The sequence below is a fragment of the Serinus canaria genome, chromosome 2, assembly GCF_022539315.1.
Source record: "Serinus canaria isolate serCan28SL12 chromosome 2, serCan2020, whole genome shotgun sequence".
Lineage (NCBI taxonomy): Eukaryota > Metazoa > Chordata > Aves > Passeriformes > Fringillidae > Serinus > Serinus canaria.
This window is the reverse complement of record NC_066315.1, coordinates 85,545,964-85,572,986: the sequence shown is the minus strand read 5'-3', so window position 1 is coordinate 85,572,986 and position 27,023 is coordinate 85,545,964. Positions and strand designations below refer to the sequence as shown.

The window sequence follows — 27,023 nt, the reverse complement described above, 5'->3', positions numbered from 1 at the left end:
CTGACTGCTGGCTCACGCCGCCTTCCCGGAGAAGCGGCGAGCAACAGATACGCGGTACGCGCTCCCCGCCGCCCTCCCCCGGATCGATAATGATACACGATGACCAAAAGTCAACACAAATCATTCTATTTTTTCCTTTGTTACAATACACCGGGCAAGATTTACAGCCTGTTGGCCAGCCGTGGTAGCTACAAAACGCTAAACAACAGAAGCGGGAAGCGGTTTGTAACATGGCTCTGCTAACGTGGGCTTTTTTTTCCGTGAACAAAAGCCAGGAAAAAGTAGAGACGAACGCGTTCTGCCTTGAAATGCAGATGAATTCATCCCACTGATGCCATAAATACTGTGCCGGGGATATGAGGGCTGTCTGGTTTTAAGGATTTGGTCCTGCCAGCACTGGATGCACAGAAATACTGCCTTTTGATGGGAGTTCTGCAGGAAGGGGCTGGTAGAGAGCCATGAATTTGAGGCCATGGTTTTGGCCATTTCACCTTTGTCTCTCGTGCTTTGTTTAGCACATTCAGCACCTCACCTAATACGGGAAAGCCTCATGTGACAGGACCCGGGACAAGGCACATCACCCTGTGTGTGGATAGCACTGGGAGTGGCTGTCGGCCCTGCTTTTTGGATGAAGATGATCTATAATGCAAAGAGAATCCAGCCAACTAAGACTTTAAAAAAAAAAGGAATGGCCCAGTGTTGTCTCAGGAGCAGAAGGAGAAAAACATGTACAAGCATTTCAGGCAGACTGGAAGATGCTGAGGGAGAAAAGAGCAGGGATATAAAGAGTGTAAAAGTGAAGGTGGAGGGGAGGGCGAATAGAAATGAATCCTCTGCATTGTGTTAATCGCTCCTGATAAGTACAGCACACGCTGGTTAATCAGGTCGCTCAGGCACTTGTTCTCACAAGAAAAAGTGAATCCACGGTGCTGGTGCAGATGCTCTGGCCCACCTGCACCACTTCAGGGGCAGGGAGGAGTCAGGTTTCAGCTCTAGGCAAAAGAAGAAATCCCAAGCACATTTCCCTTTATCTAGGCAGCAGCTGGGAAAGCACTTTCTTGCCTCACCATTCCTTCCTCCACAACCAACCTCCCTAGGGAAAAAACGTGCTTAAAAAATTATAGACACAGATCCACACCTCAAAAAAGTGTTGGAATTATTTTTGCTTACTTGTGTTCAAGAAGTACTTTCATTTTCCCTCGCCAGTATTAATAAATGGGAATATTTCATTTGCCAAAAAATCTGTTGACTGACAGACACTGGTTGTGCTTTGAATGGATATTACATGACACCTCTGCTCTTCCACTCAGAAAAGATATGACTTCACTCAAAAATTAGGAACGGAAAAGCCAGCAAGAAAGCAACAGAAATATAACATTGAAAGGTTAATTGAAAAAAATTAGTTTCATTTTAAAAATAGAGTCAGCAGAGGCCCTAATTGTACCTATTAAGAACACTTCATTAACAAGTCCAGATTTATTGACTGTGCAGTAAAGCTGTCTTAAAGAAGTCTTGAAATTTCTTTTTTCCTTTGCTTTTCTATTTTTAAAGCCCTTGGCTACTCCATGTCAGAAAATAAGAAATAATTATATTTATTCAAATTCCTTGATAGACTATCGAAGCCTGTTCAGCTGAATACCTCTCCTAAATGAACACCATTACCAATAGATCAAAGGATAAAAACGTCAAGCAAATGAGCGGGGCTGAGGGAATTAATAAAACACACATCAAACGATGAAAAGCTGAGGGTTTGGTTTTGGGGCTTTTTGGGGGGGTTGTGAGGGAGGTTTTGGGGGGGGGTTGTGGTTTTGGTAGAGGGGTTTTGTGGGGTTTTTTTTTCTTGTTTTTGGTTTTGTTGTTGTTGTTGTTTTGTTTTGTTTTGTTTTTCTGTTTAATGGGAGCACATTTGCAGAGTGATCAAGTAAAGTCTGCTAGTCGCCAAAATCCACGGAAAAGGCATCTCCAATAGAGATCGTGTCAGATGAAGTTCAGCACTGCTGAGCATCAGGCGGATTTCTGGAGAGGCTGCTGCAGATCTTTCACCTGACAAGCCCTCACAGAGAAACGTGTAGGGTTTGGAGGTTGTTTTCTGTTTTCTCCCACGGAATCACAAAATTGTTACAGTTCGAAAGGACCTCTGGAAGTCATCCATCCAGGGTCCCCTGGAGCAGATGACACAGGAACGCATCCAGGTGGGATTGGAAGGTCTCCAGAGGAGATTCCACGACCTCTCTGTGCCAGCATAAGCGCTCTGCCGCCCTCAGCGTAAAGCACCTCTTCCTCACGTTTTTTTTTCCCCTAAGGTAAAAGTTTCCTTTCCTACCGGAGATACTTTCCCACGGCCAGGGACACAAGCGCTCCCTGCGGCGGGTGCCGGGCTCCGAGCGGGCTCGGGGCGGGCTCGGCTCCGCCGGCCCCTCGGCCCAAGCCCCGCTGCCCGGCAGCGACGGCCCCTGCCCTGCCCCGAGCCCGGGGCCCGCCCCAGCCCGGTACCCCGGTGCTGCGGCCGCGGTGCCGCCGGGGCACGGCCAAGCGCTGCACATCGCCCGCCTTCCCTTCCCTTCCTTTCCCTTCCCTCCCTATTCTTCCGGCGGGGCGGGGGCTCGGCGCCATGGGGCGGCGGCGGCTGCTGGCGGCGGCGGAGCAGCTGGCGGGGTCCTGCCCGGGACAGGCGCGATTCCTGCTGTAAGGAAGGGCGGCGGGGCCGGGCCGGGCGGTGCGGGAGCCCGGCGGTGACGCGCGGGATGTCCCCGCTCGTGCCGGCGGCCGTGCCCTGACGCTTTCCCTCTCTCCCGCGCAGGTGGATGCTCCGCAACTCCCGAGGCGAGTGAGGGGCCCCGGGCGCAGGCGGTGGAGCCGGGGCCGGAGGAGGGGGCTCCGGAGCCGGGCGCCCCGTGAGCCCGGCGCGCTCCAGCGGAGGCTCTGCCGTGGGAGAGCAGCGCAAGGACGGGAACCTGGGAATGAATGCCGGCTGGCCCTTTCCCTCCCTTTTCCCCTCGCCCCTGAGTTGCCCCCGCAGGGCCGTGTCTGGGGGCTGCCGGCAGCGGTGGCGAGCTCGCCAGGAAACGGGGCCAGGTGTCCCTAGGGGGTTTAGGGAGAGGCGCCCGAGTCCAGCCTCGGCAGCAGGAGATAATGAGGCAGATGCCAGGAGCGAGCCTCTTGTTGGGTCTGAAATTTATCTCTAAGCGTTTCTTCCTTCTAGCCTGAGATCGTGTCATCTTCTCACACTTAAAATGGGCAAAGAGCTTTCCGAGGCTTTGGTGTCCCTCCCTAATCTGGTAGAAGATTGTGCCTACATGGCAGAATTGCGAGCCTTGTTTGCTAAAGAATTTTAGGAAGGAATTGCATTTTTTCAAGAAAATCTACAGTTACATATCGTGTAAATTTGTGCCATGCATTAACTTAGTCTGAATTATGCTCAGCTGAGCACATTCTGGTGCTCAGCTTCCTCTTGTGTTCTAGTGGTACCTTAAACACAAAAACATATACCTAGGTAATGTTAAAATTGCAACCATTTTAAAGTTTGCTTATAAAACATACTTTTTTCACCCTTTTGCCTTTATTTATCTGTAGGTAATGAACGTGGATTAGAAAGGATATGTCCTTACTGCTACCAGTTCCTGGTTCCTGACAGCTACCGCGTGCGCCTCAAACCAAAGATGAAAGTGACTCCACAGATAGAGAGGGTTCTTAAACGAGAGGCAAAGAATCATAAGCTTAACATGAAACAGACAAAGCTTTTGAGAAAGTACAGGGAGTCAAGAAGCATTCTGGTAAGGACAGCTATTTGAAACTGACATGTACATGATATTTCCCTAAATTTCATGTCCCTGTTTCAGCTCCTTTTCCTCTTAGAAAAGGAGCCCACACATTTATTTTTCATGAGCATAAGACTCTTTCTTTTTGGAATAACTTTTATGCATAAATGACATTTTTAAAATCTACTTTCCACAATAGATAGATCATGAACACAAGGCCAGTAAGCTTTTTTGACAGAAAAATACCTTGCGATCCCACATGTTAGAGAAGCTACACAAACATCTCATGTATTGCCTTTGTTTCAATATATCACTTGTTGAGCAAATATGTTTTGACATAAGCTTTACTTCATGTATTTCACTAGCCTCTCATGGCTACATCAGATTATTATTGCCATCTGTATTAATAGAAATTTTTACATTTGTCTGGATATTACTGTTTATAGAAACTCTTTTAAAACTAAACTATAGAGGTATTTGCAACAAGTTGATGTTTTTCTTGAGGCCTTAGTTATTTTTCCTAAAAGTACTCAGGAATGTGACATCTTATTACTATTGGAAGAATAAGAGTAAACATTTAATCTAGTGTTGCCAAGGTATGTAGTGTTTTTAAAACAGGTTATGTGAATGGTTGTTGTAATACATGAGACAGCACCCTATTGTGCCCAGCAGTTGCTGGCACACTTGGAATTTTCTTGGATAAGAGTGTTGTGGTTATAGGACTAAATTTTGTGAAACCAAAAATTATTAAAGAGTCAATGAAAAATTTTAAACTGAGGAATATATCACCAAGGTTTTTGACTGTCGGGGCAAAATAAGATGCTTCATAAAGGCACTCTTCCCAAATTGTAGATCCAAGTTGAGCTTCAGAAAGGACATCTGAAAAGGTTCTTCACCCAGAGGGTGGCTGGGCACTGGAACAGGCTCCCCGGGAAAGGGGTGACAGTACCAAGGCTGACAGGAATTTAAGAAGCATTGGGACAACACTCTCAGGCACATGCTGTGATCCTGCATGTCTCGTGCCAGGCCAGGAGCTGAAATTTGATGATGCATGTGGGTCCCTTCCAACTCAAGATGTTCTGTGATTCTTCAAGCTGAAATGTTTGCTTTATTTTTCTGGTATTGCAAATGTTGAGGGTACATTAAGAACTGTCCCTTTAAGCAACTGATAAACAGAGCAGTGTCCTATGAAGTGATGATTTGCTCTTAGATTTACTGTGTAGCTGGAGAGTGTTTGTTAGGGACACACTGTGCATTCATATGAGTAGTTTAAAATTCAGTTTAAATAGGTCCAGTTTATACTATGGGTAATTTTTTGATCATGGTATGTAATTACAGTCTGCTGTACTTGTGTTTTTTTCAGTTTAAATTTGTTCTGTGGATTATGATTTAAGTGTTTCTTGTCTTAAGTCTTTAAAAATGCTGTCAGCAACTGGCAGCTTTCAAAATTAGCAATGTAGATCCCTGTAATCTAATACCTGAGACTTGTGCAAATGAAAATTCCAGTGTGGTTGGAAATTAATGCAAGCAATAATGTGACAGGTTGAACCTCTGAGAACTTTCTTAGCAAGTAGAACTTGATTTTAGATTGCTTCTGGCATAAAAAGGCATATAACATAGGGACTGTTTCAAGGCTTTAAACATTTTTGGAGTTAACTGCTGATCCATTTCAGGGAATGGAAATTAGCTGTGAAGTGCTATGATTAATCCAGTAATTCCTGCATTGTAAAGTGGTCACCTCCATTTATATGCCACGCAGTGCTAAGTCACCATGAAATGCTGAGTTTGTTTCCCACCTGAATTTCATTTAGAAGAGCTAAAAATACGTCAATACCTGAGCATTAAAATACTTAATGTTGTTTCTGGTTTTTTTTTAGTTTGTTAGGCTGACAAAATATAATGTCTAGAGGAAGTCAAAACACTTAACTAAAAATGTTTCATTTCAGCATCTCTAAATGTAATTTTTAATAAACTATCTGAATTTACACACTTTGAAATGAAGAATGATTTGGTGTAGATGTTTTCAAAACTGCTTAGACATTTTTGTGACAGTCTTTTGAGTATGTTATTTTTAACCAGAAGCGTCATGTAACTGTTTTTCTGTCAGTCTAATTGGTGCCTCAAAAAGCTGTCTGGCTGTGTTACTTTCATATATCTTAGTATGAATAGTTGCCATGGCAGTAAGGGATATCAGGAATGCCTGACAGCCTCTGACTGGGTGATGTGATCAGTTCTGATGCACCTCTCAGCCTGGTGTGCTGCTGAAGTTCCCTGCAGCCTAGAGGTACACAGAGAGAAGAGAAAGTGCCCTTTGTTTAGAACATCCTCCTTGTTGTAGTAAGTACTTTTGCCCTAATACAAAGCCTTGTCTTTGTTCACTGAGACTTGCTGGTTTTAGTAAAATGGATGACTGGGTTTGAGAGTTTGGTATTTTAAATATTTTATCCCAAGATTCCCTGAAAAGTGTGCAATATAACTTCTTTGGGGGTAGAATATGCTAATAACTTTAGATGACACAGCATGTCATATTTTTTAGCAAATTCCCAATGTGTAAGAGTACTCCAGTATACTCAGTGTATCTTGTACACTCAAAATATGATTTGCCCAGTTCAGGTGCTGTTTCATGTCTTGACAGGCTTGTTCTCTCTATATCACTGTACAATACTACAGTCAGCAGTATGGGTCCTCTGAAATTAGTTTGTAGGGAATTGGAGTAATTTCTAGATAAACCCAAGGGATGTATTTGGCTTAAGAAGCATGAATTAAAATATGAGTTACACAGTGTATCTTTGTACTTTTTAGTATCTCATGTTTCACTTCAGCAAATATTTATTTTGTGTCATGGTATTTGGAGAACAGTTTGGATAATTCTTCTAATGGCTTTATAACATAAAGGTGGAAAGACTGAAAGACAGCTTGATACTTCCTTTCTTCTCTCCATAGCTCGTTTCTTGCAAATCTTGCAACAAAACAACAAGATATTATGGTAAAAGCAGGGATTTTCTGGCAGCCAAAGCACAAAATTGTGGCACTCCAGGTACCAAATCTAGCCTGAAGACACCAGATATAAAAATTCAGTCTGCAAAGAAAATGACACCTGCAAGCTGCAGTAGGTTGGGATCTAAAGGGAACAGTCCCTCATCACTTTCCAGGTACCCGTTTTTTTCCTATTTGAAGCAGACCTTTGCCAAGTAGAGTATATTAAATCTTGTTGATTTTATCTCAGTCATTTAATAAAGTTTAAATTGATAACTTAGTGTATTTCTCAGTTGGTACGATTTAGGAGATCAATTTTAACTTTTCAACCTTTAAAATCAAAGATTCTCATGAAAAGCCACTGTGTGCAAAGAATACCCAGTTACATTTGTGTCTTTAATGCAAAATGTCTGTCCTAAATTTGCATAACAAAGTAACACTTCTGACTGCTCACTTGCACATGAAAATACACTATTTCTCTTGGATATTTTCCACTCAAATTATATACGTGTGCTTTCACAGTTACTTTATGTTAATTCTGATTTCTCCCTTTTAAGACATTTGAATCTTTTGTTTTTCAGGACACGTGAATCCGGACAGACAACAACCAACTCGGCTTCCAAGACTCCCCGAAATTCCAAATTTCACTTTTCTAAGCTAAAACGGATGCTTGACCTAGAAGAAAAAGAGAAAAACCAGAAGGCAGATTTCAAAACCTTCTTGACTTCACTTTAGTTATATATTATTTTAAACTAATAAAGATTACAGCAATAAATATTACTCCAGTTTTAGTAAATCATCAAAGTGATTTCTTTAAAACTCAAGCTAACATCCTTGTGGAAGCATAGACCATGTTTTGTAGAAGGAAGGTCTGTTTCTAAGGGGAGTGATGGTCTGCCAGAGGGGGATGTAAAGATAGCCAGTTTAATATGCTTGGGAATCTTGAACATATTTGCAGTTTCTGGTGCCCCAAGAATTAAAAGCCAGGATTTATCCTTTGAGGAAGCTGATGATGGCCCCATCAGAACCATTTAATTGTCAACATTAAAGATTTTCAATTTATGTTTGGCACAGAGATGAGAAAGTATGAAGTCACTGTTCAGGACTGAGGTTATAGCCTGTCCTGCATACGGTCTGCAGTGAAAGTTCTGCACCTTGTGCTTCACATTTCCCCCTAAAAAAATAGAGCCAGTTAGCATTTACTCTCTTGGATGTAAAGATCTGTATTTTCCTTTTCTTTTGCTAGTTTAATGAATAGTTTACTTTAAGTGCCTTCAGACTCAGTGAACACTGCTTAAGAAATAGGACCAGCAAATAACTTGGTGCACTGGGAAGCAGTCCAGGGCAGGGGAGAAGAGTTTGATGTAAACTGTACTTAAGAGTCTCAGAGACTGGCATGTATCCTTTTTTATCTCCTGTACACTTATACAATAACTGAAGGATTCACTGCTCATTGTATCTTGTGTAGGTGTGGGATAAAATGAACTGCCACTCTTAAAATCAAAATACAAACCTTGGAATGTTGCCTTTTCCAGTGTAGAACTTGGCATTAATTGACCTGTTGCTGTACTTACAATCCAATCCTCTGGAAAAAATACTTCATTTTGTTGATGGAAAATGTTCATTGAACAGAAGTATTTTAAAATACAAATTTTGCAATAAATTTTCTTATTAAAAGTACACACATTAGGTACTGCTGTGCTTCCCATGAGGCCAATGTGAAACCAGCACAGGTATCTGCTGTGTTTTAAGGTGCCCCAATGTTAATGTGTTTGTTAGATCAGAGCACATTTCCCCCTTGTCCCTGTTTACAGTGCTTCTTACACAACACCTTGCTGTCTCAAGAGTGCATTCTTTTTGCATAAAACTACAGAGAAGGGATAAAAGACATGAAGGGAGGAGCACAACCAGTGTGCAGAGAAAGCTAATGGGTGATCTATCCATAGGATCACAGGAGAGCTTGTCTAAACTGTGCATTTCCAAAAATGTTTTGTGGGTGGTAGGCACTGAGCTACAGGCATTCTGCACACCAAGAGTGTTACCTTTGCAGCACACTATTTGTTAACAGAGATAGAGCCTTGTCATGCTCCAAACATCTTTTTTTGTTTGGAATTACCAAAGTTGTCAGCTATGTCTAGATGTGTTGTTAAAAGGGATTGTTATTGTAAGGTGTTGGACTTTATTCTGGGAACAAAGGGAAAGAAGTCATTCAGTATGTGCCTTTTCTTGTTTTACAAGTGTGCTTCAAAATGCTAGGTAGAAATAATCTCCAGTGTTTTTATATTACTCCTAAGCCTTTAATAGAGTGGTTTTTTCTGTTAACTGGACTTTCACACAATTGGTGTATTGAAAGACACATATGCATAAACATGTCTCTATATATAATATATATAGGTATATACATACATCAGAGGCTTACATGCAAACACATCCTACACACATACATGCAAGTCCTGCACTCTTTCCCTTCAGGACACATTACCTTCCTGTACTTGATGAAACACTGAAGGCTGTTGGCTGTGAGAGACTTGCTGAGCTCCCCTCCAAACCACTGCCAGGCCACATTACTGGCTTGTGTTTGAAGAGCTGGAAGAACAACTCGAGAGAGGAAATGTCTTCACTGATTTCTGAGAGACTTTGTAAAATAAGAGCAAGAAGGTCTCCATTAAGCATACATCTCTGCAAAGAGGCATTTGAATAGAGAGTGGGAGTTATTTCCCAGCTCACAGAAATTCTACTGGGCAATGGTATCTGTATCACTGGCAGTACTTGTACCACATTGAAAATGTTACAAAAGTGTGTCTGAAAATAACCAGTGCAACTAAATTTACAGTTCTAGAGATAGAGCTTCAGACCCTTTAACACACGGCTTTCTCACCAAAATTGTCACACAAAATACAGGGAGTAATAAACCTTGAAATTAGCATCAAGCATTTCCTCAGCATCATCACTGAGATGAGATCTTTGCTGACTCCTGAGTATAGGGAGCAGTTAACATTAAAGCCATTTCCCACCATGACACTGAGAAGGCAAGCAGGGAACAATAATTTTCAAAGATGTTTTTACAACAATGTTTTATTAAATATGAAAGAGCGTACATACAGGTGTAATTCTGAGGACATAAATTACACAAGGATTACAGGTTCTGTCAGAAAAGCACAATAATGAAACATTTTTACATTTCAAACTTTTCTTGTTAGCTTTTAACAAATAAATCTATTTCTGTTGCAAACAAGTAATGAGTGCTATTGAACTTTTTCAAATTCCCACAAAAACATCATGCTTAGTAGGATACTTCAACTATTGTAAATATGAAGTCAGAATTAGATTCCTAAATAACACGATGGAAGAGATTTACTACTTAATCAAGATAAATGACACACTGAAATAGGAGCCGAGACAAAATTGGTCATTCATTAGAAAAAAATTCCACTTCAGACACTATGTTTGAGTCTGCTTTCTTTACTTGCAGGAATAATCACTGTGATTAAACATAATGAGCAGAACTGACCTAAATATTTGTAAATGTAACCATCAAATTTTAGATGTGCTGGTTTTCACTGATTTTCCCACTGAAAAAAACCCACATCCTCAGTTCTATTTCCTTAGGTTTCAAAAGGCTCTTCTGCAGAGGACCAACCAAGCCTATGTATGATTTCCACATCCTCCATGGTCATCTGCACTGCTGGCTACTGCATCCTACATATATGTTTAGAGTCATCATCAAAGTACCAGACTGAGTTACCACTGAGATGTGAGAGCAGAACTAGTCTGTGCAAATCCTAACACAATGGGTTTTTTAAACTTCAGGTAAGCAGGAATGTAATTTCATCATAATGAAAGCTCTCAATTTGACACTCAGAAGACTACTTGGATAAAATACATAATAAGCATGTGGTTTGGGTTGTGTTGCTAGGGATTAACAGAGGTGCTTTAATATATTAATACAAACATTAACAGAGTGAATCAGACAAGCTAGTATTACTGCAGGCTGTAGTCTAATTTCCAAAAGAAGTCATGAAACACAATTTCTAAGAATGGCAATTTTTGTAACTAAGGACTTCACATTTATTTTTAAAACCACAAAAGTGGGGTAGTATTCCTGATATCTTTCAAAACATTCTGCAAAAAACACAGTTTGAGCCTGCAAACACTAGAATATACATACAAGCAGTCCCAGTGACCTCCAAGGTAGGCATTCTCATATGGCAAAGTGCTGCAGGAATATCTTTGCTTTTTTTCAGAGAATGCTTAATGAAAGTGCAATATAGTGAAGCAAAAAATCTAATTATTATGCCTTTATTATTAGATGAAAAATATTCAGATATTTTATAACCATGCCTTTTGTAGGGCAGGCATTCTGCATTGCCTAGAGCCAGACCACATTAGAAGAGGTAGGCAGCATATGCCCACAAATTTTCTTTCCCAGGATGGCAACACCCTAAAGCAGTTCTGTGGTACAACCCCACCTACAGATAAAAAGATTGTGCTGCCCAGTCTCACACTTATTTCTGTTTTGACAGAAGTTGCTTTACCTTGTGGTTTGCTTTACCTTTCCACCCAGGCATGTTCTCCCTTTTGTCTGTTCGGCACCCTTCCCCACCCAGCCTGTTTTCTTCCTGAGATGTCTGAAGTACATACATTAAGCTTTGGAACCTGAGAATTTGGAGGTATTTTTTGACACTAAGGGGCTGCATCTGTACTGTACCATGCTATCTCCTGCTATACTACTACAGTTACAGTATAAATCTCCTAACTACTTGATACCCAATGCCTTTCCCACATAAATAAAAAAAACCCAGCGTACCATTCAGCCATTGATATATGACACTTGCTCCAAGAGTGACCTTTGCCTTTCACAAGCCCTCTTTTCCAAACAAATATTGAGGGATCATTTCCAAAACCCCAGCTCTGAAAAACTCCTTGAAGTAAACAATTTCACAGTAAAATAAGGAAAAATATATCTAGAAAATAACACTCTCTCAAAATTAAAACTTATATACAGCAAGAAAAAGTTGAGGTTTTTTCCTCACTCTTTTATCAGTTCTACATTACCTATAGATAAGCAATGTTATCACTGGGAGTTATGAATAGGAAAAACAAATCCAGTGAAGTAAGGATCATTTTTTTTTAAAACCTTTGAGAGATCAAGAAAATTCAGCAGTCAACTTTATTATTGTAACTAATTTCAATTCAGGCAGCAAAAGACTGTTTAAGCTTAATTCCCTATGATTCTGAGTATCCAATATAGATCTTTCAGTGCAGTCTAATAAGCCTTGTCACTGCACTTATAATCACCTCTGGGCACAAATTAAGTTTTCTATGGATGGAATTCAACCATGAACTCACTATTTATGCCTCTTGTTTTATGATTTGTTTTGGAATTCCTACTAGATTAAGCTGGTTTAATATTTACCACAAATTTGGTGCTATTCTTTACCAAAACTGAGCTTTAACCTCAACTGCAATGCACATATATGTGTGTCAGAATTTGTGTGATGAGTTTAACATACTAGAACAGAAATATTTAAAACATTAAAATTGTATCAGAACATTTTCTTATCAAGAATCTACACTGAAAAGATGTCAGTAAGTGTAATTTAATTTTGCATATTACACTTAAACTAAAGAAACTAAATCCTCTGGGTTCAATATAGTCAGGTTTTTTTTCCTATGGAATGGAAAATTGCCACTCAAAACTATGAAATTTTTGGACCTGTAGTGAGCTCTGATAACTATTTTGCGCACTCCTATTTATCAGTCAGAATTTTTTAGGAAATCAGTATTCTACATTGTGTGCTATGGACTGCTATGTCAATAGCTTGTATTTCTGTCTTTTCAGGCTTTTTCCCTACTTAACTGAGGTCTAATTCATGGCAACTTCTGTGAGAAAAGGTAACTGGATCAAGATGCCTATGTCCAAGTGTATCTATTTTAAAGAGAGTGGTTATTCTCCATTCACATCCTAAAACTATTCTAGTAATTAGCCTGTAGAAGCCAATAACAAGTGACAGATAACTACCTTGCACAATTTCACTCAGGACTATTTTGAATTGTTGTGGGTTTTGAAAAGAAAAATACAGCTTTTTATGAAAAAAATTGATTTCATGTGAGGTGTATTAAACTTGTAAATTGTGAACTGAACTGGTACAAAACAATGCCTGACAAATGCAAAATCATTAACAAAATGCAATCAAAAAACAGTCCTATGATATATCCAACTCAAAACACTTGCAGCCCAGGTTTTGTAGGTCATTGAAATGCCAAAGGTACAGGTAGGTATTTTTTAAAATCACTCAATGATTACAGGGCTCATTCTGGTGAAATGAAAAGCTGTAACTTTCTGGCAATGTGCTAAATGCCTATCTGTATCTTTAAGTTTTTAAGTGAACTTAAAAGCTGATGCATAGTATGGAAATAAGGATTCTTCACAAATTCAGCTGTTCCCAAACAAATACCACATTTATGCCATGCCACAGAGTTTTTTAACTGGGCAATAGTTTTCTGCTGTTTGAGTTATACACAGGCCTGAACAGTCTCCTCCTGTTGTGTAAGACAAAGACAATCAAGATTTAGAAATATTTGCTGGAGCAGGTGAAGGTGGGGAAGTGGTAGCCCATGCTGGCCTCCAGGGTTTCTCAGTGGAAGAGGATGTACAGTACAGCTGTATCACCATTTTGTTGCATGTACGGATAGTACATTGTCAAATTTTAATAATGGGCACTTAGCAACTGAGACAGTTTAGAGAATGACCTTTCAATTTAATTAAAACTGTAAAATGGCTTCACATTTCTGGGATTAACCTTTTTAGATGGAAACAGATGTTCCAGAACGGGATTAGATTGCAAATGAATGGTCCCTCGATTTAGAAACTAAGCAGCTGTAAAAAGCTACAATTTCAAAACATAATTAAACTGGTCAATTTTATAGTTTCTACATGCTGACTTCTAAATGATACAAAAATATTGTAAGTATTTTGAGTCATTTCAAGATCTGCTCAGTGTAACATGATTAATATCTTCCAATAGAAAAGTGGTTGTTAGCATTTACTTCAAAAAAACCCACATTGTTTTGGGAGTGGGTAATTTAAATGTAATGGACAGTAAGATCACTTTTAACTTTTAACTTTGCATTAAATTACATTGGCCTTCTTGTAAACATATGCCTGTGATTTTCACGTTTCACTCTCTCACTAGCAACGGAAATGTCTCAAGTTAGAATTATGTTTGGATTATATATTGATCTACATTAAATACAGGGTACATAAGAAAAATCTTAGCATGTTTTTTTACAGGGCACCCAACTAAAATCTTTACAAAAGATAAATAGTCATTCTTCCATGTAACAGACAGAGATGCCACTTTTATAAATGTACCCTTATGTTCACTCACCAATAAAATAGTAAACAAATCAACTTTTTAAACCATTTTTTATAAATTATTAAAGTATTTTTACTGACACTCTGCAACAATATACAAAAATAATACTACAAGAGTACCGATCGGTCTGGCCTACCCCTCAATCCAGAGCAAAGCAGAGGTTATGGGGGGATGTTTGGTAATCAATCATCGCTGTAGATGTCTCCTGCAAACGGTAGGTGTACGTGGCTGCCCGTGACGTTGGGAAGTCGAGAGAGATCAGGCAGGTTCTGGATGCGCGACCTGAGTTCTTTCCGTACTTGGGACACTCTGGCTAACTTGCGTTTGTACTCCTGTAATGCAGAAGAATCCAATTTGAGGTTTTATTGCCATTACCATCCCTGCTACTTACTGCACCTGTGATTTTCCAAACTAAGTATTCCTTCTGCAAGTTAGGTAAATAGCCTTTCACAGGTGAGAACTCAGAGATCTGGGTATTTAGGCACAGGTATCAGCTCTAGCATTTTCCCAGCAATGGACTTCAAAAGCAAAGCCATGGGATTATTTAGCTTTAAATTCTAAGAACATAAATGCAAAACAAGGAAGACAATCCCAGCTAACACAACCACAGGCTTTTCTCCATGTAACTAGGAGAACAGGATTATTCTTAAAACTTAATTAAGGATAGTTGTTACACATATTCAACTATCAATAACAAAGGCTGGAGGGATAAACTTACTGATGTCAAAGAAGTTACTTTCATCTCATACTGCTGAAATAATAAAAACCAACCAAATACCCCTTGACTGGTTCTAATAGGTCCCACCAAGCTGATAAATGACAAGTATTTTGTATTAACTTTTATAATAAAAAACTTATTTCCTCAGTACATTTATGGATTTAACCCTGGGTTTCCAGAAACTTTTTGAATTGGGAATTTAGGATTTCATATTGTGTTGGAATACAGCTCAAACCACTCACAATTGATATATTTAATGACTATGAGGCCCTTTTCATTTGAAACAACATTATATAAATAAAGTTCAACATTGTAAATCAGTGCACTAGAATATAGTCAGTGGTCACCTCTTACGAACACGAGACATAATGGAGAAGAATACCAGCTTTTGTAAAATGAAAACAGTTATTCCAAAATATAAGAAGATTATTGTATATAATTCACAGGAATATTTGAATTTCAAATACTTGGAAACTGTGGAAAGCAGAAGAAACTAAGGATTACCAGACAAAGCAGTGCTTCATGAAAAAATACCACAATTCACAACACATCAAATGCAGATGCTTTCTAGTGTGGCTGCAGGTTTTGCTGCAGCCTGAGAATGGCTGGAAGTAACAACGTAGAGCTTGGACAATCAGCCCATGGAAAACCAAGATCTCATAACTATAACCATTTTTAAATAACAGTGGGGGAAAATTCTACATGATCCAGCAACAGTAACAAATATAAGCACTTGATAATTCCAGCAAGTATGAAAACACTGTACAAATGTATATAAAAGGTAAGAATCGGGCTGTTTCTTTAAAGCTCTAAACATAATTTTAAATATGTTACTATATTGTTAATAACATGGAGTAATAAGGAAGAATAAGGAAAATACCTTTTGGTAGTAGAACCAATGCAGTAGAAAAATGTAGTAAAGAATGTTAGATAATTGGGACATGATCAAGAGTATTGGACAAGGTCCAACACAAATTTAAAAGGTTTGCAACTACATGACCTTCTTATCAAGGGCAGTAAGAGAACCAGGAGATACCTTAAATTCTTAATAAGAATCATTATGGGTAGCTAAAAAAATTATCAAATCTTTACATGGGAGAAAGAAAAAGTGTCCCTGAATTAGGATCATCAGTTTCTTGGTATCATTTATTTTTCAAAAATCAAATATTACATGCAGATTCTTACGAGATACCAAACACAGTGAAAATACTACAGATGCCCAGTCAGTAGAACTGTAAACACCTGGTAACAGTACACAGGGTAAAGCAGCATTTATTTTAGGATACAGGTGGCCAAAGAAGTCTAACAACTTCTTTGAGTCCCTTGGTCCTGTGAAAACTTGGACATGGCTGTGGAAATGAAGGTCTGTATCCTGACACTGTATCCCTATACTAATGCCCAAAGACCACAAATACTTCACTGTTTCATACCTGATTTTACAGCAGCATCCAGAGGCCTTACTGAGCAGACACTGTGCAAGTATGTAGAAACACTTTTTCCAGCATGTAAAAGGCCAGTCTCAGGCATTCTCACTATGCATTTTTGTCCAGGGTGCAGGACTCCTGACTATTATTTTAGGGAATAGATTTTAATGCCAGAGGACAAGACTAGCTTCAGGTTTCATTGTTTACTAAAACAACCATTTTGGTGCTATACAGAATAGTAGTCAACTAGAATCCCTATTTTCAGAAGCAGGATGCCTGGAGATTGCTCACTGGGTGATGAGGATTTTGAGGAGTCTAGATGATCTTGTGTCCACTGTGAAAGATGTACTGCTACACAGAAGAGGATGAGCAGAATTGTAAGCAGAATCAATACACTCAAGAGGCCTAAAATCATAAAATAAATTAACTATAAAATCCCTCCTGCAGATAATTCTTGTAAAGAGCTGAATCCTGCCCAAGTTTATTCTCTATCAATGAGGAATGTAAAGCCACAAATTGGTATCCCTTCACAAGCTTGAAGCCTGAAGTTAGGCAAACAGACACAGTCACTTAGCAACAGACCCAGCAGATATATTCTTGCTAGACTTTACTCCAAAACCTGAAAGGTGCCTTATATTAGATTGTCAGTTCCTTGACTCTCTTGAAGTTCCTTTTAGCTGATAATAAATCATTTCCATAACAACATTGCATTTCTGACATCCAGCATTTTCCATATAAATCTGCCTGGGACTTGTTGCCTAGTGACTATCAGCTTGATCAATACTACTAACAGTAGGTTCCTTTTCCTCACTAAGGAAAATGTTCTCATAAATTTGTCTCCCACATAACACAGTCATCTTCCTCTCAACAACATCTCTGGTGTAATGCACTCTAGGGAGACAAAATTTGTTCCTTAAGCCTTCTCAGAAATATGAAACTCCGAGAAAATTTGCTCAAAGTTTTTACTGCAAAACTAGAGTAAAAAAAAAAAAAAAAAAAGTAAGGTTTTATAGTTGATTATATTATTGATGCAGTATAAATTACAGAATGAAATTTTAATCCAATTTTGGTAATCCAAAGCATATGTGAGATCTGAAACTACAGGTTAGACGTTCACAGCAATCCTCTTCCACAAAGAGAAAAATTATTCACCTATCCAGAGCACCTAATTTCCCATGACACTCCTGAAACTATTCTAGAAATCACCGTAGATGTCCAGTTTTTATGACTAGTGAACAAGTCCAAAAGAGGACTGATTTTCAAGTACAGTGACTCAGCAGTTTTAGAGGTATTTGCAAGGCAGCTGCTGTTCACAGTTTGATTCTATTTAAAACCACTAGTCTCTTCTGAAAGGTTTGCTTGCGTATTTTTACAACTGTTATTATAGTCCTGGCATGAACTAAGTAGTCCTGGGCTGCTGGAATACAAGCATTAAGTACTCATTATCAACAACACTCACTGTATGTACAGCCTTTACTGTTTTATCATAATAGCATGCACATGTACCTACAACCTTTTTCCTCAGTGTGTATGTTGAGAGTGTGACAATGAAAGCAGAGAAGTGGGAACTGGGATATCTAGGTGTTATTTCTAATATCGTTACTCCATTAGAAATGCTGGACATTATACAACCAAGTAACAATTTAATCCTGTTTTTGACACTTTTAACTGTGGAAATCCTCATGGAGAATTTCAATTTGGTTGTCACTAAGCTGATTTTAAGATAAACTTCAAATTACCCCTGTATAAATGAGGCAAGATTTGAGATATTTATTTCAGAGAGTCAAGGACAGGCAGAAGTACGATGCTTTATTTTGTTACACTGAGCTTAATTTGCATTTCTTCCTATCTATGGAGAACCTCACTTTTGGGATATATGGGCAACCTGATGTTTGGAATTAAGGTCTCTTCAATTTCTCCAGTGACTTAAGCTAACACTACTTTCAGGCAATATTTGTTTTTACTTCCAGTCATAAAAGCAGGTTTATGAGGTAATTAAAACTTATTTTGCTCATTAGAGTCCCACCAGTTATTACAATTTCCATTGTTTGACAGTGTATATGGATGATTTGTGAAAGCAATGCTAATAACATATGGATTCAGAATCTAGATTAATAGTGATTCTCCATCAAGAAGTACCAGGCAAATAAGCCAAATAATTTTTGATTAGACATTACAGACATCATAAATAATAAAAATGTGGGCAGGTCAAACAAACTGTACACTGCAGAGAATATATTCCCTTCCAAATGCAATAGATCTTTATAAAGATATTTTGCAATAGGAAGGGGGTACAGATAAAATATATGCTTTACCTTTATAACACTGATGTGTCTTTGAACCTTCATCTGATCCCTGAGGCTATGGGATGCAACAAAATACCATGTGGTAGAACATGTATAGCAAAGTAAGAATAAAAGGTTTGCAGGAAAGAGAAGTATTTAATCTGCACCCTCGTTAGCTACAAAATGGTAAGGTGGAAATAAATACTTCAATACAGAAAAACAAAACCCAGACGTTTAAAAGGCTTTTAAGGTGTTGAGGGCATGTGTGTACAACAGTATCCATGGCCTGTATGAACACAGTATTTAAAACTGAGATCTCTGACTTTCTAGGTCCATTCCAACCTTCAGTTTCAGGTGCAGATGTCAGAGCTGCACCACAGAGCAAAGGTTTCTCCTGTCCTGTGTCCAGCAGAGCAGAAACTACTAGAACTCTTCAAAGGTTCAGATGAAAGCAAATGTCACATGATGGCCTGATATCTAGATTCTGAAGTTCAGAATCACATTATTTATAGACTCTTACCTTGCTAGATTCTATCTCACCCAGTTTGGGTATTTTTCTGCAAGGAAGACTGACAACTAGACTTTGAGGATTCAGGTAAGCCTCACTATCACCTTGGAAAACAGATCAGCAGGGTTAAATTTTGCACTGCCTTTAAAAATCTGGCATGACTCACATTTGTCACCAGTACAATTAGAAGCTAAACCTATTTACCAGTGTTTAGGATAAATGAAACCCTGAAATAACTTTTAAAGACTGAACCAATATCCATAAGCTTCACACACAAGGTAGAACTAAGGACAGTTATGACAAGCTTTGAAATGGATGGACTTGGCTAACCTTCCATTGCACATTGCCTACTTCCTAGAAAAGATATTTCTGGAAGCAAGCTTCAACTTTTTAAATATGTTAATATCTAACTGTTTTGCATTTGATCTTGCCAGGTTTTGAACTAAGTAAATAGCACTGAAGCAATGAGCAACTATGTGTTGACTGCTTTGTTTATTTTATTTTGTTCTATGCACTGCCCCAAGCATTACTCACTGTACACATTATTCTGTGCAGAGATTTACTAATAGTCTCAGGTTTTTAATGGCAAGATTCACCATTACAAAATACAATTTATTCTTCAGAAACCTACTTTAAACTGACAGATGAAAATGAAATGTATCCTCTAATTCCAGGTATCTTATTTTTCCTAGTACTTAAAATTTCCAACAAATTAACACTTCAAAGAAATTTCCTAAGTTAAAGTATTACAGACTCCTCAGCTTGTCTGCAAGTGAAGCAATAGGAAGCAATCAACTGAGAAGTCTGAAACCCGCAAACTACAATAGTGACCATCGGGAAAGCTTGATTATGTGACTTTGCCTAGCATCAACTGTTATGCTGTGGTACAGCATACACTGAAATACACTGCAGACCTTCAAACCACAAATTCCTGTCTGGAACAGTAGCTGATAGAAACAAAGCATTTTATCAGGACACTTCCCATCTGAAGTGTTACTTCTCAGTGGCCATAAATTATTTTTCCTATTTCTTGAAATGCAATTTTTGTCCAGCTTCTTCCAGCCTAAAACAGTATCTCAAATCTCATTCACTGCAGCCTTGACTCCTGGTCTCCATCTCCATTCCTGGAACATTGCTCCTAGAACAAACCTTTGTCCAGGAAGGATATTCAATGCCTCTCAGACTCCTAGCACAGCTCTATTCTGACACAATACAAACACTCGCAACTGGTTTTTGCCTATCTCTTCCCATTTCTAGCTTTTCAGATTCTGATCTAAATTTCTCCCTCTTCAGTCCTGGTCTCCATTTATCAGTCTCTCTAAAGTTCTGGTTACCCCTGTTTCTTCCCAGTCCTATACCTGGCCTGTCGCTATTCTCCACCTATATAATATCTTCATCAGATTTATTACCTCACATCAGTTTTTGTTTCCATTGTCTTAGTCCAAATGAATTCCAGTTTATTTCAGTGCTACATGGCATTACATCCTTCTGGCTGGTCATTCCCTTCTCAGCCAGCTAATCTCTTATTCCATTCTTTACTGTAATGTCTAGTCCTGGATCCCTTCTTAATCTTCACAGCTTCTGGTGCCAAGTTCCATATGAGTTTATCCAAGTTCTGCATTCAAACCCATTGGCTCCCATCTCCCCATTATTTAGATACATGGGAGCCATGGACAACCCACCCATGGAAGAAGTTTGCACATCACAGACAGCAAGGGGCCAAGCAGCACATGGCCAGCATAAAGAACAACTGCACATGGTTGCAATTGCAGAAGTCTTCTTTAGCCCAGGCTGGAAAACTCTCTAGCAGACATCTTCACAGAAGTTAGTAATGTTTTAAATAATCTCTGATGAGCATAATAAAATTAAGATTTTTACCTAAAGGCTTCTAATTTCATTAAATTCAAGTTCATTTTCATTAGTATATTAAAATGCATGTCCCCTCAGATAAAAGGATTTCCCCATTTTATAATAATTTGAAAAAAAACATAAATTACTTAACTCAAAGCTAATTTTTAATACTATTTAATTATAAACTTGTCTTTAGCCTTTCTGTTGAAGATTGTGTTGCCAAAAAGTTGCTCAATATTTGGAAAAGTAGAAGAAAATAAAACAGGATTTGCAAGCCTTCAGGGAGGTGATGGAGTCACCATGCCTGGAGCTGTTCAAGAGGCACTTGGATCTGGTAGTGGGTGATGTGGTTTAGGGGTTACAGTGGAAGAGCTGAGTGGACAGTTGGACTAGATTGGCTTGAAGGTCTCTTCGAATCTTGATGATTCTATGAGTAAACCTAATTAGCAGGGATATTACTAGGCTGGCTTAGTTTATATTTATCTTCCCTCAATCATAAAAGGATAAAAGGTCCAGGGTGATGAATATTAATTTATAAAATATATTACTATATAAAGACATCGATTTAATTAGTCAATCTCTATAGGACTATGATTTAATTTAAAGCATTCCAGGATGGCAGATATGAGCAGCAGCTGAAATGAAAGATGCCTGCCTGAGGTTACACTTGGTCTACTTGTGTTTTATTATCTGATACAGCATTCATTTGGCCATTATAATAAATTCAAAGCTACACACTTCCAAGAGATGCTTAAATTATGCTGAATTCTTAAGTTTCAAACACTGGCTGACAGAATGAAGCTTTGGAGAACTTTTGATGATAAGTAATCAAGTATTTCAGAACAATTCTGAGCAATTTTGCTCAAATACTCAAGTTGCTACTCTGCACAGGCACACAAGGAATAAAGCAGAACAGTTTTAAAAATAAGAAAAAAAATTAAATGGCTGGAGGCTTATAGATAGCTTTTGGAAGTTTCACCTATTCATAGAAGATGTACATGAAATCCAAATTAAACGGTAAGTGTTTAATTTTATAAGAATTTAAAATGAGTGAAGAATTTTGATGGTCTATTCGAAAAGCATGCCTTTAACAATGTATTTAAGAAGAGCTGTGCAAAGTCTTCAGGCTCAAATATTTACTGTACCTAAGAGATGAACTGTAAAAATTTGGATGTGTCAGATGCATGTTCCTCAGTTCATGCATCCCTTCCCTGTAGGTCATTCCAACAGTCTCAGTTCCAAATTCAGATTTCACATGTGCAACTCTCATAAGTGTTGAACCGCAAAAACGCGGACTGAGTAGTTCATTATTTAGCAGACACTAATGGACATCTTAAAGTATGAAACTGCTGTAAAGCTAAGACTACTTGTACTTATTTTAAAGATGACAGTGAATCTGAGAATGAAAATTAACACTGCAGGTCACTAGGAGGGATTTATCTATTGCTAGCCAGGTCACAACTCTCTCAGATCTTTATCAAAGACAGATCTATGTAATATAGAAGTATAACACCTAGTTTTATTGTAGCAAGGCTAAGCACTAGTAGCAGTCTAATCCAAGGAGCATAGAACTTAAAGCAGAGTAACACATATAGCTGTTGCAGCTGCAGTATAGAATCACTCAGTGTTAATGTGGGGGCAAGAAAGAAAATGAGAAAGCATTCTAGTGACCTAAGATTGGGTATTAGCTTTATTTAGGGTGAAATGAATAAAGGCAGCGAAGATAGAGGACCCCAAATTTCTGCTACAGATAAGCCCACACTGGTGACCTTGTTCATTTAAATAATCTATCAGTGTAGGGTCTATCTGTGCAAAACTGGTTTTGGACATTTTGAAGAAGTTCTTCCAACTACCTTTTTTTTTTAATAATTCATGTCCATCTTTTCTAAGTTCATAAATCATTCCTATCCAACCCAAACAAAGAGCTGTGAAAGACAGCCACCTTAAATTTCAAAACAGTCTTACTTTAAAAGCATGTGATTTTTAAAGATTTTTAATGACAGTTCTCAAAGGAAGTCAAAAAATGCTATGGGCCATCCAATATGTGTTTGTTTCCAAAATTCTAATGAATTTCATCAGCTAGACAGTTTCATATTACACTTGTCAACTCATTCTCACAGCTTCATTAACTAGGTTGAACCATCCATTTTAGATACCTGGATTCTCAAGAGGAGCATTAAGTTACAGCTCAAAGATCAGCATTCCCAGGCCTGATTTGCTTAACTGCAGTTGAATATGCCTAGTGTCAACTGATAACTGAAACTAAAGTTTACATGACTAATTAGAGCAATTCTGTAAGACAAATTGTTGATATGCTGCGTGGTGATTTCTGTGTTTTTCTCTCATTTTGTGTGAAATAGGTATTTCAGATGCTCTGCTCTGCAATGGGGATGGGAGCATAACAAAGGTAAAGCGGCAAAGGAGAACTACACAGCAGCAATAGATATTCTGATTGACTTGCCCCTCACACACCCTGCAGGAGTATCTCCAGTGAAAACTCTACTATGCATGAAGCAAGTCAACAATTGCACCTCTTCCATGACCAAAAAGAATCATAATCTAAATTTTGAAAAAATGCATATAGATACAAGTTCTATAATTTAAAAAAAATGTAGGAAAAAAGTGCTTTTAAAGAAAGCGCTTACCCTCAAGCTTTAAAATATTGTAAAAATATTATAAATAAATAAAATATTATGACTAGAAAAAACTGCATTAGAAAAGTTATACCAATAGAGAGCACAGAACAATTCCAAGAAAAATTCAGAATGAGAAAGTCCCTTATCAATCAACCAATTTCAGGCAGCAAATCTGGCACACCCACACGTTTTTTACGTTTTAAAAATCCAATTCCAAATTGCTGAAATTTTTACCCAATTCCAGATTGCTCAAATAGCTGGTTTTATTTTATAACAAAAAAGGTGAAAAAAGAAGTTGTCAGGGAAGAAATTATGAGAAATCAGAGGGAAAAAAAGGTTTAGAGAGAGAGCAGAAGACAGAACAAGTAAACAACATTACAAAGAACATGGAAAGATATTTACAGTGTTTTTTGCAACTCTTCTTTCCCATCATGAACTATATTGTTCCCTAAAAGCCTACAGATTACAATAACCTGACTAATGCACATCTTTCTGTGATCTACTGATAAAACATGTATCCCAGGTTAGCAATCACAGAATTACAGAATTTTGGTGAGTTGGGAGGGACCCACAGGGATTACTGAGTCCAACTCCTGCCCAGGACCATCCCCAAGAGTCACACCATTGTGCCTGAGAGCATTGTCCAAACACTTCTTGAACTTGTCACGCTTAGTGCTACAACATCATTTCAATCTAAAATATCTTAGCTCTTTAAAGCACCTTTCTTTCATTCAAGCCACCTATAGTTCACTAAAATGATATTTAAAATCATTATCCCGGTTTATATAGAACTCTAGGAGTATCTGTGGGAGTTTCCATTCTGTATGTCTGTATTCCTGTCCAGTTGTGGATGAAATGACCTCGGAAGATCAGGTCATGAGGCAAACTTAGTAAGTAAAATGTTGTTACAGTAATTTACTACTAAGATATTTGCAAACAAAATGATGAGTAATTCAGTAAACTTGTTACTGGGAGGAAAAAAAGAAATGATGCAAGCAATTCCTTCGGTCTTCATGTTTACATAGTGTCAAAAGAAATAGAATTATACAAAGCAGTAAATCACTTAAATTCCTTTTTTTGCCATGTGCTTCTTGCATGTTAAAATGCAAGTCACTTAGGTATATTTTCACTAAGTTCATTACCCTGAGTTTCTTGCATGACAGACACTTCAATCTTCTCTCTTCTTCACACTAAATCTGCTCTCACAAACTTGATACTGCTGTAAATTTGCACCAAGGGTTCTAGAGAAAACCTCAGGCTCTACTTCCAGTTGCACAGCCTAAAAAAAGAACTTGCACAACCTCTCTTTTTAAAAGTTGGTTTTCTTGACAATGTCTTAGAAAAGCAGGGGTTTAGCAGATTTGCTGTCCAAATTAACATCCAAAGTAAAGACATGTCTAATTTCACTGGTGAGCTGCTTCAAATTCTCTCAGAAAACAAGACCTGAAGTAGCAATGGAAACAGCACTCTTGCTGCAGAAAAGGGCTTACCATGGTAGCAAACGGAATTGAATACAAATCCAGTATACATGGCTAGTGTAGCAATTTAAGAACTTTTTTATTAATGGTCTATCCCTATTTGTTCTTAAAACCTTTAAGGCTGGTCTCTCCATAGACTCATGTTTCCAGATCTCTTGTAAATGGGAAGTCTGAAAGAAAAATAAAAATAAAGTACACCCAGCACGTGACGACAAGGGAAACAAAACCAGCAGGTCTGAACCTGCAACTGATGTTCAGGCAAGAGCTGGATTGACTGGCTGGCACAGCAAAATCTGCCTGTCAAGACCTGTTTAAGATTTCTGTGTGCTGGACATGATCTGTGGCAGGCTAGAGTGTGTGTTCATGAAGAACTACGGAAATGCCATCTGGGTATATGTTCCCAGCCTATGTTGTCATGAGGTAGAGGGACTGAGTATTAGGCCTGGGTGTGCCACTTTCCTATTACTCTGCAATGCAATGTCATGGGAAAAGGCAACCTTTCTCCACATAGGGTGGGAAACATAACAAAATTATTTACTATTTGGCCGTGACTTACAATAAAATGTAAAAATTTGCACACAAGATACCATCTTAAAGAATAATCATACAAGTCACCATGCATTTCAAATTTTTACTATTTTTTTTAAAGGGCTTGCCCTATAAAGTAAAAGGTAGTTTCTCTACTGACACCCCTCAAAACCAGGCTAGCCAGGCACCACAGGCTGACAGGCTCAACAATGAGCCCCAATGAGTCCCTCAGTGATGCCCAGCCATCTCTAGCTGGTTTTTGATGGTGCAATAGCATAGCAGAGGAACCCATGCTGAAACGGCAAGTAACTGCTGATGGAGCAGAAAAGACACATCTGTCCCCCACTTCCACAGCTAAAAAAACCCATCTTTTTGCCACTGTTCAGGGAAAGTGATTGCTCATAGCTATCTAATCAAGAGGAGTCAAGACCACAGGATCAAATAAAAACAGCAAAAAACCTCTCCCCACAGTAAAACGTGTAGGTGGAAAGCTGCAACTGTAGGGCATATTTCATTATGTTTCCAAATGAACTGAAGTTTGGAGGAGAAAGTTCATTGTGCAACATGTTAAAAGCTGTCTGACATAATATAAAAGCATGCTAGCTACTGCAATGTTGTAAGAAAAAACACTGGTAATCACACGTGTGCCATGAAAAAGTAAGCAACATGCTTTAACAAGTATGTCTGTATGCAACAGCAGAAGAGAAAACTTCTCTGCCATTAAACATTTTGAGGGACATGAAGAATGTGTCTCCTGAGGAAATTATTTCAGTGAGACTCTGGACTTCACAGCATTCTCAGAATTGCACAGTATTCCTCCCTCCTACTGCAGTACGAAGAGCCTGCCTGCTGACCCTCACAACAGTTTGTCTGTGGTGGTATGTTTTCCACCAGTAGCTTTGTTTTCACTGGAGCCCTAATGAATTCAGTATTTTCCAGCAACCTCCTCCTACTGAAATTTGGGCACTGGCTCGCATGCAGAAAATAAATATGTTCTAAGTCTTACATCACATAAAACATTTATGACTTCTTAAATTCAAAATATATATTCTTAAATGGTAAGCCTTTATCAATTACATTGAAAGATGCAAATCTGGAGTTTGTACTCACCATTTCATAACTGAAGATTGTAAAACCTACATTATGAACATCAGCCTTTATTACTCTTGGAATATTTAAGTGTACCTTCTGTAAACTCTCTTGCTATTTTAGTTATAAACCTAACTGGATGTTAGCTATTCAGATTCAAGGAGACAATGAATACTTTCAGGTAAATCCCAACCCGAAGTTCAAGTGACCAAGATTATTCTACAGCCCACATACAGATTTACCCTCAGAAGCCTAAGAATTATTGCTTACTATTTAACAGAAACATAAGGTTGAAACCTACAGCTGCCATTGAGCACATACAATTTTTCTGATCATGCTGCAAAAGAACCTCAATTTTCCACTGACTACAGCAGCTGCTATTGAGCATGGCTT

The 27,023-nt window shown here is 38.5% G+C and overlaps 2 protein-coding genes across 4 annotated transcripts in view; one reads left to right on the top strand and one right to left on the bottom strand.

The window, feature by feature from the left end:
- Positions 1-1,841: 1,841 nt before the first annotated feature.
- Positions 1,842-7,519, top strand: C2H18orf21 (chromosome 2 C18orf21 homolog). Of its 3 annotated transcripts, none has more exons than XM_050971366.1 (5): positions 1,842-2,303; positions 2,801-2,823; positions 3,574-3,773; positions 6,702-6,910; positions 7,316-7,519. In XM_050971366.1, exons 2-5 carry the CDS (start codon positions 2,805-2,807, stop codon positions 7,467-7,469), a joined length of 582 nt encoding a protein of 193 aa, XP_050827323.1. In that variant the 5' UTR covers positions 1,842-2,303; positions 2,801-2,804; the 3' UTR covers positions 7,470-7,519. The 3 variants fall into 3 exon arrangements, with proteins under 3 accessions (XP_050827323.1, XP_030092036.2, XP_050827322.1); XM_030236176.2 differs by lacking the exon at positions 1,842-2,303 and adding an exon at positions 2,563-2,685; XM_050971365.1 differs by lacking the exons at positions 1,842-2,303; positions 2,801-2,823 and adding an exon at positions 2,847-3,166.
- A 2,272-nt stretch (positions 7,520-9,791) lies between these two features.
- The window catches only part of RPRD1A (regulation of nuclear pre-mRNA domain containing 1A), a 43,552-nt gene continuing 26,320 nt past the window's right edge, over positions 9,792-27,023 (bottom strand). The window contains exon 7 of the mRNA XM_009100278.4: positions 9,792-14,445. Coding sequence (XP_009098526.1) covers positions 14,296-14,445 — 150 coding nt within the window. The 3' untranslated portion in view covers positions 9,792-14,295. The remainder of the gene's footprint in view (positions 14,446-27,023) is intronic.